This window comes from Ylistrum balloti, unplaced genomic scaffold, assembly GCF_031769215.1.
Source record: "Ylistrum balloti isolate Yb309-2 unplaced genomic scaffold, AGI_CSIRO_Ybal_v1 Utg369728, whole genome shotgun sequence".
Taxonomy (NCBI): domain Eukaryota; kingdom Metazoa; phylum Mollusca; class Bivalvia; order Pectinida; family Pectinidae; genus Ylistrum; species Ylistrum balloti.
In genome coordinates this window covers 6,215-22,026 of record NW_026781944.1, presented here as the reverse complement: position 1 = coordinate 22,026, position 15,812 = coordinate 6,215, and the positions used below count along the sequence as shown (strand labels likewise).

General features: G+C 35.2%; 1 protein-coding gene across 1 annotated transcript in view; it reads left to right on the top strand.

Moving 5' to 3' along the window:
- LOC132565625 (MAM and LDL-receptor class A domain-containing protein 1-like) overlaps positions 1 to 15,563 on the top strand; it is a gene marked incomplete at its 3' end in the record, with an annotated part of 36,696 nt that extends 21,133 nt beyond the window's left edge. Inside the window, exons 14-24 of the mRNA XM_060230271.1 lie at positions 832 to 926; positions 3,264 to 3,393; positions 8,604 to 8,782; positions 8,906 to 8,984; positions 9,764 to 10,366; positions 11,019 to 11,116; positions 12,616 to 12,745; positions 13,746 to 13,936; positions 14,136 to 14,217; positions 14,712 to 14,825; positions 15,469 to 15,563. Coding sequence (XP_060086254.1) covers positions 832 to 926; positions 3,264 to 3,393; positions 8,604 to 8,782; positions 8,906 to 8,984; positions 9,764 to 10,366; positions 11,019 to 11,116; positions 12,616 to 12,745; positions 13,746 to 13,936; positions 14,136 to 14,217; positions 14,712 to 14,825; positions 15,469 to 15,563 — 1,796 coding nt within the window. The remainder of the gene's footprint in view (positions 1 to 831; positions 927 to 3,263; positions 3,394 to 8,603; positions 8,783 to 8,905; positions 8,985 to 9,763; positions 10,367 to 11,018; positions 11,117 to 12,615; positions 12,746 to 13,745; positions 13,937 to 14,135; positions 14,218 to 14,711; positions 14,826 to 15,468) is intronic.
- Between the last annotated feature and the right edge of the window lie 249 nt (positions 15,564 to 15,812).

Here is a 15,812-nt window from a genome sequence, read left to right as displayed (position 1 = left end):
ATACCTTTTGGCTTGTTTTTATTGTAACCAGTCTCCCACTTTGGATCCCTGTAAGAAATGAAACCATTACTTCTGACCATAGTGCTACTAATGAGGCGCAGTCTTATGTCACCATAACAAAGGCTACCCAGTGTTATGGGTGAAAGTAAAATAGATGGAGAGTTTCTCTTAACAAAATAGTACCGAGAAGTACAAACGACATTAACTCTTTCATTTGTACAGTCAATGCAGCTTAAGGTAATGGTTTTATGGGTTTGATGATAAAAGAATTCAGTCTTATCTGAAAGAAGAACTGTCTGAACGAGATTAAAATGCAATTTGTGAAAACGAACAAAGTGCGAGGAAATAAATTGAATACCGAGGAAGGAGATCTCTGAAAAAAAAAAATGACAAATTTAAAAACAAGGGAAGTAACTCCAAAATTATGGCAACAAAACGATGTTCATGAAAGCAAAATTCCTTGTCAAATGGTATTATCGTGTTTAAATTAACAATGTGTACAATACCCTGACAGGTTCAATGTGTCGAAATCAGTTGATCCAGTGCGACTTAAAAACTGTACTATAATTAAAACTAAAGCGGACATGTTATTAAACACACTTGTTGGTACTTTGCTCTACATTTCAGTAATATCTGTTGCAGTACAAGAGAGTTAAAGCAAAAAAAAAAAAAAATAAATACAAACCTGAATTGGACTGCGACATTTTGCTTTGAAGGCTTGTTCCATACAAATAAAAGCGAATTATGTACACACAATGTATATAACATACAACAGAATGTTTTGTTAGTTTCTTAAAGTTGTAAAACCACTGTAACACATTTTACCTCCAGTCCCTGGTGCAACTTTGACATGCGACGCCGAGACAGCAACTGATTGCTTTCTGAGCAATTCTAACGATGGGACTTTCGGATGGACAAGGATTTCTGTAAGTATTATGTATTACTTGCACCATTAAACTTACATTACACTTTCGACCAATAATCATATCTAAAGACATTGCACCAGAAACGTCTGTGAAATTTTGCCTCTGTGTGTATTTATCAAAGTGATGCCTAGTTATATAAATTACTTCAATTAATCCCTAGTAGGAATAATAAGCCTCTCTATTAACCACAAAAAACTGCGAAAAGAACACGAATACATTAGTGAAGTTTAAGCGAAACTCAAACATCGAAAACTGGAAATTCAAATTTGTCCAACATGGTGCAGATTCTATTCGCAAAAATGCTACCAATCATGAAGAATTAACGGATTCACAGGTGGCGCTGTATCTCTGAAATCATGCTTGAATCCGTTTTGATAAAACCCTGGCTGTTTCGAGGACAAAAAAAACTGAATTCAGAAATGTGAAAAAACAGGCACAAATGGATATCTGCGTAGTAGAGGGGAATAGACAGTATAACAGATGACCCGATTCCGATAAATGCTTTTAACAACGTAGCCATGTTCAAAACAGGGTATGCTAATTGGATCCAAAACCGGCATTTTGTGTAGAAACTGAAATCAGAAACAAAGGAATGAAGATCAGTTAATCAATACAGCTTGTGTTGTTGATGAAGCAGAAGACATTCTTCGGAACTATGTGGAACACATTGGCATATTCTCTTAGTAGTTCTATTCTTTGTACCTTAACCTTTCGTGTGTTGCTTTTGAGTTCGAATTCAGATTATGTTGAAATGTAGACATCTCCTCGTCAGTACCATATGACATAAATGCTTTGAAAGGACTGAAACACATTCTGCCAGATCTAGAGAGAAGAATCGATAAATTACGAGGATTTATATTTTACTGTGACAAACATTCATTACAAAATTATCTCTCAAGTGAATCCCTTGGATGGAAAAAATATACCTTTGTCAAGGACATCGGTTTATATCGGTTATTAGCGATGACGACGAGATATCTTCCCAAGTTCTGACGTCATATTTATCATATTCGTCGATTGCAGATAATACTAAGGTGTTTAAAAATCAAAGTATTGAATCACTTTCAGAATATTAGTACCATTTGGGGAAACAAAACTGATAATAATTAGTGAAATTACTTTATCTCTAGAAAATAACACCGGTTTTCTCATTGGCTTTCAAATATAGCATTGGTCATTACGAAAACAAATGTCAATATTTTTGTAACGATTCGTTGAGTGAGGACATTTTTAAATATTGATTCAAAATTAATACAGAGATATTTTCACTGCAAATATTCGATGATTTTACCACTTGTACACAGCTCACCAGAGATAAAAAATGACAGATATCTTTGCAATAGTTCACTGGTTTTATAAAACACACCCGTCGTAATTATCTATATGGAAGATGCACTGAAGAATATCCCTGGATTTACAAGTGAGCTGTGAACATCATATCCTTGGATTTACAAGTGAGCTGTGAACATCATATCCCTGGATTTACAAGTGAGCTGTGAACATCATATCCCTGGATTTACAAGTGAGCAGTGAACATCATATCCCTGGATTTACAAGTGAGCTGTGAACATCATATCCGTGGATTAACAAGTGAGCTGTGAACATCATATCCGTGGATTTACAAGTGAGCTGAGAACATCATATCCGTGGATTTACAAGTGAGCTGTGAACATCATATCCGTGGATTTGTTATGTGCACATGTAAGGTCCATAACACAGCTGTTACGTTATGTAAACTCAGAGCAGAACGTGAACTTGACATACTTTTAAAATCTTTCTATATTGATTTAAATATATTTTATTATTAGTATGAGATAAATGGATCAGAGACAAGTTCTAGCAACTTATGAACCCTTCTCCATAAATGAAATTACAAATAATTAACATACTGCACGTGACACATTTATACTATAAATATGAAGATAAGTAATTCGCAGACGTACAATTGTAAGTTTAAATCATTTTGTCAAAAGGAGGGAAAAATGAGATGATAGGATAGAAAGAAAAGAAGAGAAAAAGATATAGTATAAATGTTATATTAATTCAGTATCAATTCAGTGCCGACTACAAACAGTTCATAATTAGGTATTGTTAAAACGCTTTGTTTGTTTGATAAACTTTTGAACAGATTTAACAATATTACAATTAGTTTCATAGGAGTAAGCACCACTGTCACCACATAAGATAGTCTCTTTATAAAAATGTACGTCTAAATCATACAAAGTATCAAACAATATGCGTCTATTATTAGAAAGTAGAAAATCATATGGCCAATTCACATCCTTATGAAGAGTTCTGTCTCCCTTTTGTGTAGATTTGTAACTTTGTTTAATGTAGGGGGAGACACCATCTTTTGACACCGGTCCTCTCACTGCCCAAGTGGGTCATTATTACCTGTACATCGAGGCGTCCAGTCCACGAGTCCCAGGAGACACAGCCATACTTACAACATCTTTCAACATCGCAGGTAATATTTATTTGTAAACTTTGTAATCTGTAGATGTATGTTGCAACAGAGAAGAAAGACAAAAATATGAAAAAGACACAAGTATTTCCTATTTTCTGTTTACATCACTTACCAGATTTAGTAACAAAATAAAAATACAAACGTGTACTTCTGGAACATGATTATAGCCAGATGTATGATAAATAACACGTGTACTTCTGGAACATGATTATAGCCAGATGTATGATAAATAACACGTGTACTTCTGGAACATGATTATAGCCAGATGTAGATAAATAACATGTGTACTTCTGGAACATGATTATAGCCAGATGTATGATAAATAACACGTGTACTTCTGGAACATGATTATAGCCAGATGTATGATAAATAACATGTGTACTTCTGGAACATGATTATAGCCAGATGTATGATAAATAACATGTGTACTTCTGGAACATGATTATAGCCAGATGTATGATAAATAACACGTGTACTTCTGGAACATGATTATAGCCAGATGTATGATAAATAACACGTGTACTTCTGGAACATGATTATAGCCAGATGTAGATAAATAACATGTGTACTTCTGGAACATGATTATAGCCAGATGTATGATAAATAACACGTGTACTTCTGGAACATGATTATAGCCAGATGTATGATAAATAACATGTGTACTTCTGGAACATGATTATAGCCAGATGTATGATAAATAACATGTGTACTTCTGGAACATGATTATAGCCAGATGTATGATAAATAACACGTGTACTTCTGGAACATGATTATAGCCAGATGTATGATAAATAACACGTGTACTTCTGGAACATGATTATAGCCAGATGTATGATAAATAACACGTGTACTTCTGGAACATGATTATAGCCAGATGTAGATAAATAACACGTGTACTTCTGGAACATGATTATAGCCAGATGTATGATAAATAGCACGTGTACTTCTGGAACATGATTATAGCCAGATGTATGATAAATAACACGTGTACTTCTGGAACATGATTATAGCCAGATGTATGATAAATAACACGTGTACTTCTGGAACATGATTATAGCCAGATGTAGATAAATACCACGCACGTGTACTTCTGGAACATGATTATAGCCAGATGTAGATAAATAACACGTGTACTTCTGGAACATGCTTATAGCCAGATGTATGATAAATAGCACGTGTACTTCTGGAACATGATTATAGCCAGATGTAGATAAATAACACGTGTACTTCTGGAACATGATTATAGCCAGATGTAGATAAATAACACGTGTACTTCTGGAACATGATTATAGCCAGATGTAGATAAATAACATGTGTACTTCTGGAACATGATTATAGCCAGATGTATGATAAATAACACGTGTACTTCTGGAACATGATTATAGCCAGATGTATGATAAATAACACGTGTACTTCTGGAACATGATTATAGCCAGATGTATGATAAATAACACGTGTACTTCTGGAACATGATTATAGCCAGATGTATGATAAATAACATGTGTACTTCTGGAACATGATTATAGCCAGATGTATGATAAATAACATGTGTACTTCTGGAACATGATTATAGCCAGATGTATGATAAATAACACGTGTACTTCTGGAACATGATTATAGCCAGATGTATGATAAATGGTACTTCTTCTGGAACATGATTATAGCCAGATGTAGATAAATAACACGTGTACTTCTGGAACATGATTATAGCCAGATGTAGATAAATAACACGTGTACTTCTGGAACATGATTATAGCCAGATGTATGATAAATAACACGTGTACTTCTGGAACATGATTATAGCCAGATGTATGATAAATAACATGTGTACTTCTGGAACATGATTATAGCCAGATGTATGATAAATAACACGTGTACTACTGATTATAGCCAGATGTATGATAAATAACACGTGTACTTCTGGAACATGATTATAGCCAGATGTATGATAAATAACATGTGTACTTCTGGAACATGATTATAGCCAGATGTATGATAAATAACATGTGTACTTCTGGAACATGATTATAGCCAGATGTATGATAAATAACACGTGTACTTCTGGAACATGATTATAGCCAGATGTATGATAAATAACATGTGTACTTCTGGAACATGATTATAGCCAGATGTATGATAAATAACACGTGTACTTCTGGAACATGATTATAGCCAGATGTATGATAAATAACACGTGTACTTCTGGAACATGATTATAGCCAGATGTATGATAAATAACACGTGTACTTCTGGAACATGATTATAGCCAGATGTAGATAAATAACACGTGTACTTCTGGAACATGATTATAGCCAGATGTATGATAAATAACGTGTACTTCTGGAACATGATTATAGCCAGATGTATGATAAATAACACGTGTACTTCTGGAACATGATTATAGCCAGATGTAGATAAATAACATGTGTACTTCTGGAACATGATTATAGCCAGATGTATGATAAATAACATGTGTACTTCTGGAACATGATTATAGCCAGATGTATGATAAATAACACGTGTACTTCTGGAACATGATTATAGCCAGATGTATGATAAATAACATGTGTACTTCTGGAACATGATTATAGCCAGATGTATGATAAATAACACGTGTACTTCTGGAACATGATTATAGCCAGATGTATGATAAATAACATGTGTACTTCTGGAACATGATTATAGCCAGATGTATGATAAATAACACGTGTACTTCTGGAACATGATTATAGCCAGATGTATGATAAATAACACGTGTACTTCTGGAACATGATTATAGCCAGATGTAGATAAATAACATGTGTACTTCTGGAACATGATTATAGCCAGATGTATGATAAATAACGTGTACTTCTGGAACATGATTATAGCCAGATGTAGATAAATAACATGTGTACTTCTGGAACATGATTATAGCCGGATGTATGATAAATAACATGTGTACTTCTGGAACATGATTATAGCCAGATGTAGATAAATAACATGTGTACTTCTGGAACATGATTATAGCCAGATGTATGATAAATAGCACGTGTACTTCTGGAACATGATTATAGCCAGATGTAGATAAATAACATGTGTACTTCTGGAACATGATTATAGCCAGATGTATGATAAATAACATGTGTACTTCTGGAACATGATTATAGCCAGATGTATGATAAATAACACGTGTACTTCTGGAACATGATTATAGCCAGATGTAGATAAATAACACGTGTACTTCTGGAACATGATTATAGCCAGATGTATGATAAATAACACGTGTACTTCTGGAACATGATTATAGCCAGATGTATGATAAATAACATGTGTACTGCTGGAACATGATTATAGCCAGATGTATGATAAATAACACGTGTACTTCTGGAACATGATTATAGCCAGATGTATGATAAATAACACGTGTACTTCTGGAACATGATTATAGCCAGATGTATGTTAAATAACACGTGTACTTCTGGAACATGATTATAGCCAGATGTATGATAAATAACATGTGTACTTCTGGAACATGATTATAGCCAGATGTATGATAAATAACACGTGTACTTCTGGAACATGATTATAGCCAGATGTATGATTATAGCCAGATGTATGATAAATAACACGTGTACTTCTGGAACATGATTATAGCCAGATGTATGATAAATAACACGTGTACTTCTGGAACATGATTATAGCCAGATGTATGATAAATAACACGTGTACTTCTGGAACATGATTATAGCCAGATGTATGATAAATAGCACGTGTACTTCTGGAACATGATTATAGCCAGATGTATGATAAATAGCACGTGTACTTCTGGAACATGATTATAGCCAGACTTATGATTCACTGCCACTCATTTCACAATGGAAATAACAAGAGGTCTTTAAAGTGTGGAAACCTTATTTATTTATTTTTTTATTTTTTCATTAAGGTGTTTTCTGTGATATCATTATCAAACCGTAATTTGAAAAGTAAACATTTTGATTTTGGTGTTGTTTTAAAAGTTTTTTAACAAAACTATAAAGTTAGAGAGTGATTAAAATTACTCACTATTATTATCAATTTCATGCACAAATACATCGACGATGATTTTCATATTTATGGCATTACATATTCTTTAATAGCATATCCAGCACGAACACAAGTAGATAATATTGATTGATTTTACAAGGTAATGCCCACTAATTTGTATTTCTAAAAAGTATTAACTATAAGAGGTCAAACTATTTATACAACATATCATGCCTAACTAGCAATCTCGGAATTACTGAAAGTAGCACATTGCAATTGTACATTGGACTCAATTCGCAATAAACTAACACATATTTTTAAGAAAAAAATTGGATATGAACATCATTAAAAATATAATCTCATGTTACATACCTGAACTGGTCAACAAACTGAATTTGAATATGACAAAAATCTTATGATGCATGAATTAGACAATTTAACACTATGATCATGTAGGCAATTTCCAGCTGTATATCAGTACAGCATTTCAAATATTCCTTTTGTGAATGTGGTGGTGGGTGTGTTATGGTTAGGCACACTGGAATTTCATTTCAAATATTCTTTTTGTGGATGTCGTGGTGGTGATGTTATGGTTAGGCAGACTGGAATTTCTTAAATAGATGACGTAGATCGTGAATCTGATGCCCAAGAGGGGCACTAGTAGAAATTGTCGTCCTTCAATTGTGTGACAATGTCCCAAAATATCAAAATGAGATATATATCTGGAAATTCTCGACGTGAACATCATGGCAAATTTTTAAATACATGGATACGAATCTTGATATACAAATTCAATATGTTATATATTTCTTACTGTAAGGTTAAAGAGTGTGAGTATGACTTGTTTGTGTGTGTATAGATTGGAGAAGGAGTGTCTGTATATTATTGATAATCTCTATATCGCTATATATGTAGATGATGATGATGATGATGATGATGATGATGATGATGATGATGATGATGATGATGATGGCGATGATGATGATGATGATGATGATGATGATGATGATGATGATGATGATGATGGTGGTGGTGGTGATAATGGTGAGGATTCATGTAAAAACATGTTTATATATATATCAATTAAACGTTAACATTACTGTTTAACGTTTCCTAAGTTCTGAGGAAATGGATATATTTAACCATTAGGTGGACCATATGTCACTACTTCGTTTTGTATCTATATCTGTGGGGTTTCTTTCCAGAACAAGCTCAATGCTTGCAGTTTTGGCTACACATGTATGGATCAACTATGGGAACATTTACAATTTACAAGGAAAGTGACGTCACCGCCACTCCGGAAGTGTTGTTTACTCGATCTGGTGATCAAGGCAACAATTGGATCCATCACACTGTGGACATTCCAGCGGAAGCTGGATTAAAAGTAAGTATATATGTTAAGCAATCGGTTATAGTATTGAATTATAAGATTTATCCGAAGTCTAGTAATAATATTGGCTCTAAATTTTACAGTGTTATCTGGCATATACAAACTTTTATTTTACAGCTTGAGCTTCATGGCATCGTCGGTTCTTCTTTCACCTCTGATGTGTGTTTGGACAATATTACCTTATCGGCCGGCACATGTAAGTTATTCTTAATATTTTGGAAGAGTAATAATGTTAGTGATTAAATTTAGCTCATCTATTAATGGATATCAATAACTATATAATGACTTGTTGATATGATATTATTGAAGGAAACCGTTAATGCTAGGGTTATGATAGAACACCTATATCACATGGTGGTGTGAAATAGAAGAAAAATATTCATATTATTATTTTTGTTCAATCGAAACAAGTGTAGAAGGATGCTTTCTAATCATTGAATGGGCCAATTTCTCTATAAGACAAAAAGAGCCATGAAATCTCACTTGGTTAGAGCGTTCACCTGCGCAGCCTCATGTGAAGACACGAGTTACGCTGTGTGACATTGCGTACCCACAACGGTTTGTATCTCAGGATGCTTAGAAACAGGTCAGATTGCTTTGGATGTCGTGTCTGTCGCAAATATGTTCAGTGAGGAAGTCATCCACTACTTCAAGGAAACCCCTTTCTCAAAATGTCCCTAGTTGTTCTCGGGGCGATAAAACCAACAAACAGTTGTTGCCAGATGAAACGAAGGTTGAATAAGTAGGTTTTCACCAGGTCCTTTTTGTGTTTATTGCAGGTTATTAAAAATGTGTTAAATAGCCAATTCAAATCAGCATTGTCTTGTTGTCTTCATAATTATTGGATGTCAATGATTATGTATCATGCAAATATATCGTGTTTATGGCGTGTTGATAGAGTATATACTTGAGTATAGATAGGTTTTACATGGTACAAAGTGTTCCCATAATTAACAGTGTTTTGTCTTTATTTAGGTGATGGCAGTACAACTACACCGTCCACAACAACCACTCCCACCACTACAACAACGCCCACCACTACAACAACGCCCACCACAACAACCACACCCACCACAACAACAACGCCCACCACAACAACCACACCCACCACAACAACCACACCCACCACTACAACAACACCCACCACAACAACCACACCCACCACAACAACAACGCCCACCACAACAACCACACCCACCACAACAACCACACCCACCACAACAACAACGCCCACCACAACAACCACACCCACCACAACAACCACACCCACCACTACAACAACGCCCACCACAACAACCACACCCACCACAACAACCACACCCACCACAACAACAACGCCCACCACAACAACCACACCCACCACAACAACCACACCCACCACTACAACAACGCCCACCACAACAACCACACCCACCACTACCACCACGCCCACCACAACAACCACGCCCACTACAACTGGACCGCCTGGCCCTTGTAACCCAGATCCTTGTCAGAATGGTGCAACATGTTATGACTTGATTGGGTTAGAGTATTTGTGTGACTGTATTTTGGGATTTGTCGGCAGAAACTGTTCCATCGGTATGTTGTTAATGGAAATATCTTAAGTAATAATGAACTACGTTTTCCGCTTGAAAAAAAGTTCAATTTCCCAATTCGACGTAAAACCCCAACGAAGCATTGTAATGCTTTCTTATCGACTGGTTACTTATTTGTACATGGTGAGCCTTACTAAACAGTGGATTTTTGCCCTTGCGATATATGTAGTTGTCATTTGGTGTGTAGTCAAATTGTTTTTCACACATTGAACTTTATGTATCTTGATTAAACATTTCCCAATAAAGGTAAAACCAATATTGGAGAGCTTTATTCCAGTGGGAATTTTATAAATCTGAAACTGTTGATGAGAATTAAAATATGATCGTCATAATGATGTTGTTTCCTTGTGTAATGTGTTTGATGGTCGTTAGTATGTCTGTTGGTTCCTTTGTTGTGTACCTTGTTCTCATTTGAGAACGTGACATTACTTATTTAGATTGACCAATATTTGATGAAACAGAAGACGTTTACCTTTGCTTATTCCCCTTGTACGCTTTTGTGAATCTCCATCTAAAACCTACTTTTGTTCATATTTTGCCGAATTTCAGTTTGAATTAGGATTCTGTTGACCTAAAGGTGTTTTTTTCTATGTTTTAACATTACCTCCAGTGAAATTTTCATCCTGATATTGCAGCATTAACTCTGGGACCAGTATTTGACTGTGACTTTGAATCTGGTAGCTGTTTTTTGGAGAATGATCTAACAGCTAATTTTACATTTACGGCACGTTCGGTAAGTAACAATATCTAATAGTAATTAGTGGATTTATATAATCATAGTTAAAGTAGTGCGTACAGTGAATCTAAACGTCTGCATATTATGTAAAGTCGGTAAAGAAAATGAATAGAAATCGTCCCATTCGTTATACATAATGGAAATGACAATTTTGTCTACCGAATACATTGCCTTTTCCTAGCAATCACACACAAATAAATATGATTCTATAGAAGACTGATATTTATGCACAATTTTGCCTTTTCCTAGCAATCACACACAAATGAATATGATTCTATAGAAGACTGGTGTTTATGCACAATTTTGCCTTTTCCTAGCAATCACACACAAATGAATATGATTCTATAGAAGACTGGTGTTTATGCACAATTTTGCCTTTTCCTAGCAATCACACACAAATAGATATGATTCTATAGAAGACTGATATTTATGCACAATTTTGCCTTTTCCTAGCAATCACACACAAATAAATATGATTCTATAGAAGACTGATATTTATGCACAATTTTGCCTTTTCTTAGCAATCACACACAAATAAATATGATTCTATAGAAGACTGATATTTATGCACAATTTTGCCTTTTCCTAGCAATCACACACAAATGAATATGATTCTATAGAAGACTGGTGTTTATGCACAATTTTGCCTTTTCCTAGCAATCACACACAAATAAATATGATTCTATCGAAAACTGATATGCACACCTTTTCAACAAGAGATATTTTGAGTACCGGAGAAGCCGTATCCTGCAGTGCTTTCTATCCTTTTATTGTGGTGCTTACACTTTGGTTATGTGATGGAGCAAACCCGAGAAGGTTGGGTAGAAAATTCAAAAACTCTGTTATTATTTTGAGAACATAGGTTGTAACTTGATTTAGTGAATAAATAGATGATAATGGACTTCAGTTCCTATTATGCTGGTGTTCAGTCTTCCCTGTTTCTAATTGATGTGATGATATATAGTTTGTTCCTATAATCACGATTTCTAAAATGTCTAACAAATAAAAGATATAAACTTTATTTATTTTACAACAATCGTGAAACAAGTTTTTCCAACCTATAATAATCACTTTTTTTGGCTCAAATGGAAACGTGTGAAAGGTCTTTCTGTGGGAGTTAACCGGAGTACACAGGGAAAACCCACGTGGTCGGGCCGATGATCCCATACCTTCACACGTCCATTCCGTGAATCGAACCCTAGACGTCTAGGTGAAAGATGAGTGTGTTACCACTGCGCAACCCGACCATAACAAATGTTGACAGAAACATATGGAGATTCTTGAAAGGAAGATTAATGAAGACTGTATTTTTTAAGGGTTCTACTTATGATTGCTATGGAAAATATATTTTTCTGATACACTTCACAAATGTGATGGATCAAGTTATTATTAGCTGGTTTTGTTGTTCCTTCACCTACTCAGTATGTCATCATGGAATTCTTGCCGACCGCACCACAACTTCTAAGATATTTGTCATTTGTATTTTATCATTAAAGGGAAGCACGCCGTCAGGAAACACTGGTCCTGCTGGCGCTGCTAAGGGCAGCAACTACATTTTTGCGGAAACGTCATTTCCACGTCAACAAGGAGACAGAGCTAGACTTATTTCTAACTTCCCTACATCAAGTAAGTTTTCAACCCCTATACCTATAGTCTACATATACTACAAATATCAATTTCATTAACGCACACGAGAAATATTATAATTATTATATTGAAATATAATATAATATAATATTATGATATAGTTATATTATAAATGCATATAACATGTTATTTCACAGGTGAACAAAACATAGTTTAAGGCCTGTGCATCTTTACATGCACAAATATATGAATGATATTGACAGGGATAAAATAGAAGTTAACAGGGGCGCGGCATCTAACTGTAATAATGGTGTAATAAGGGGCGAACGCTTTTGTCCGGTTTCACTTTATCTTTATTTGTATCTAGATTAAGACAAAGACCCCTGACAATGGGTCAAGGGTCCCTATGGTCTTGTACCAATATTTTTCCGTCTGTACCATGAAAGATCTATTGTCCACTAAATCCCCGCCAATGACCAACAAAGACCATCAAACAAGAACGAGACAATACCTGGGCACACATATACGTATAACGTCACATAGGTAAACTGGACATGCGTACACAACATTTATACATGCACAAGTGGTTAAGAAGACGACGCGGAAAAACCAACGACGCGACGCACCAATAACGGCGGTACAGAATTAATAAAAACGACCCCATAACGGTTATCACAAGGAATGCAAATCATTATCAGAATCATCAGAGCTCTGTAACGTCTACGGTATCATCACAATGGATGGCCATTTTTATTAAAGATACAGTATTTTTTTTTACATATTTCCTCCCTGTACTTTTCCAAGGGCAGAGACAACATATTTTTATAATGGAAATGTTGTGATTTTCGAGCGTTCTTTTTTTTCGTTATTTTCAAGGGTGCACGTTAAAGAATAAATGCAGGGACATTAAATATTGGTAGAGAAACCTTCTCTCTTTGTAATAACACGCATGATATGACTACATCTATTGCTACTACATCTTTTGACGACATCATGAAAAATTAAACCATAGATAGAAAATATATCATTATGTTTACAGGCGGTACCTTTGGCTCCTCATCTTCAAGCGACCGCTGCCTCACATTCAAATACTCTATGTATGGTTCTGGTATGGGAGAGCTGTTTGTATCAACAATTTCTGGAGCAAGTGCCGACTGGGTCCGTTCTGGTGATCAGGGACCAGGATGGAAAGCAGGAGCTATTGATATACCAGCATTGTCAGATCCACAGGTGTCGTGTTTTACTGATCATGAATTCTAATTTCATATGAAAATTAAAATTTCATGTTTCAATATCCTTAAATTTTGAGAACTATTGAAAAGCAATCAGCTTTAAATTTTCTGCTTAAAATCAGAAAAAAATAATAACAAAAAGTAGATTGAGACTGATATTTTTTTCAAATAATATAATTTCATGTGTATATTTGCAGATCACTTTTGAGGCTGTTCGCGGTTCTAGCGCTGAAGGAGATATAGCATTGGATGATATTTTGTTAACTGATGGTTCCTGTGGTAAGTGATCTACCCTACATTTTGTCGTGCTCTGGAGATTTTACTGACGAACTTCAGAAAGTATGCAGTGAAATTGTGACACCTTGAATACTCTTACCTATTGCCTTTTGATAGAGGATAATATGCTATTTATAATTACAAATGTATGTATATCTGCCTCATTTGGCTTTTTGTTTACTTTAAAAACTTTATCTATATTCCTGATTTATCATTGATGTTTTCATATGTAAATGTGAAACATGGCTGACCTTGACCTTCAGATGATTTTAAGAGTCATTTATGACATTTGGTATGTACAACAAATGCCTTAACTCCGATTCTGGTTTAAGTGTTGGGAACTGTATGACCTTGACCTTTGTGTTTTATGTGTCGTACCTGACCTTATCTTTATGCTGTTATGATTGTAATCCTTGTTTCGATTGTGGAATCTGTGTGACCTTGACCTTTATTATTTCACGTCCTTATCCTTGACCTATTTTGTTATTCTATCATAGGTTGTACTCCAAATCCTTGTTGGAATGGTGGATTCTGTATAACCGTTAACGCCAACTTTGACACGGAGTGTCTCTGCTTGTCTGGCTACACAGGATCATTATGCGAGAACATCGGTATGTCATAGCAACACAGGTTTAACCGATGTATGAGAATATCATTCATGAGCAAAATATAAATCCTGATCAAAGCAAATATGATAAACTTTTAATGGTGACAATAATGTCGACCTTCCTCGGCCGGAGGTACCATGAATGATGCGTTTAGTAGATTAGTAGGTCTAGTACTTTTTCAACTCTGCCAACAACTTACATTCTTAACTGAAGTTAAAATCTGTGTTCATTTTTATCACAGGTTTCACTGAAGTGATAACGGACTCTGTCATCACATATAAACATCCTATTTTCAGTGTAATGACAGACGTAATTTTATTTGTTATTACTCATTTGTAATGTGACCCAGTGGATCTGTGATTAGCTGAAGGTTTCTGTGGTTTCTTGCGTGACGTCATAATTTTATGGCGTCGTAAGCATTGTGACGTGAACGAAAAACTTCTCAATGACCCTGACTAATTACTCTCAGCCCCGTTCCACCTAATATAACATTGTTGCTAACCGATAAGGTTACCAATTAGGTTATGTTGCTAACCATCCAGGTAATTTTTCTAACTTACAGGTTTTGTAACTAGCTAATCAGGTAATGTCGCTTAATAATGTACAAATACGGTAGCGTTGCTAACCAATTAATTAACTTCTCCAGTTCCAGGTGAAGACGTCATCTGTACATTTGAGGAATTCGCGCCATGTTTCCTACGTCAGGCCGATGATGATGACTTTGACTGGGAAGTAATCAGTGTAAGTACATGTTTATACAATGTAGCATGTGACTTTGACTGGGGAACTATCAGTGTCATGTTTATACAATGTAAACACATCACGTGACTTTGACTGGGGAGTTATCAGTGTCATGTTTATACAATGTAAACACATCACGTGACTTTGACTGGGGAGTTATCAGTGACATGTTTATACAATGTAAACACATCACGTGACTTTGACTGGGGAGTTATCAGTGTCATGTTTATACAATGTATACACATCACG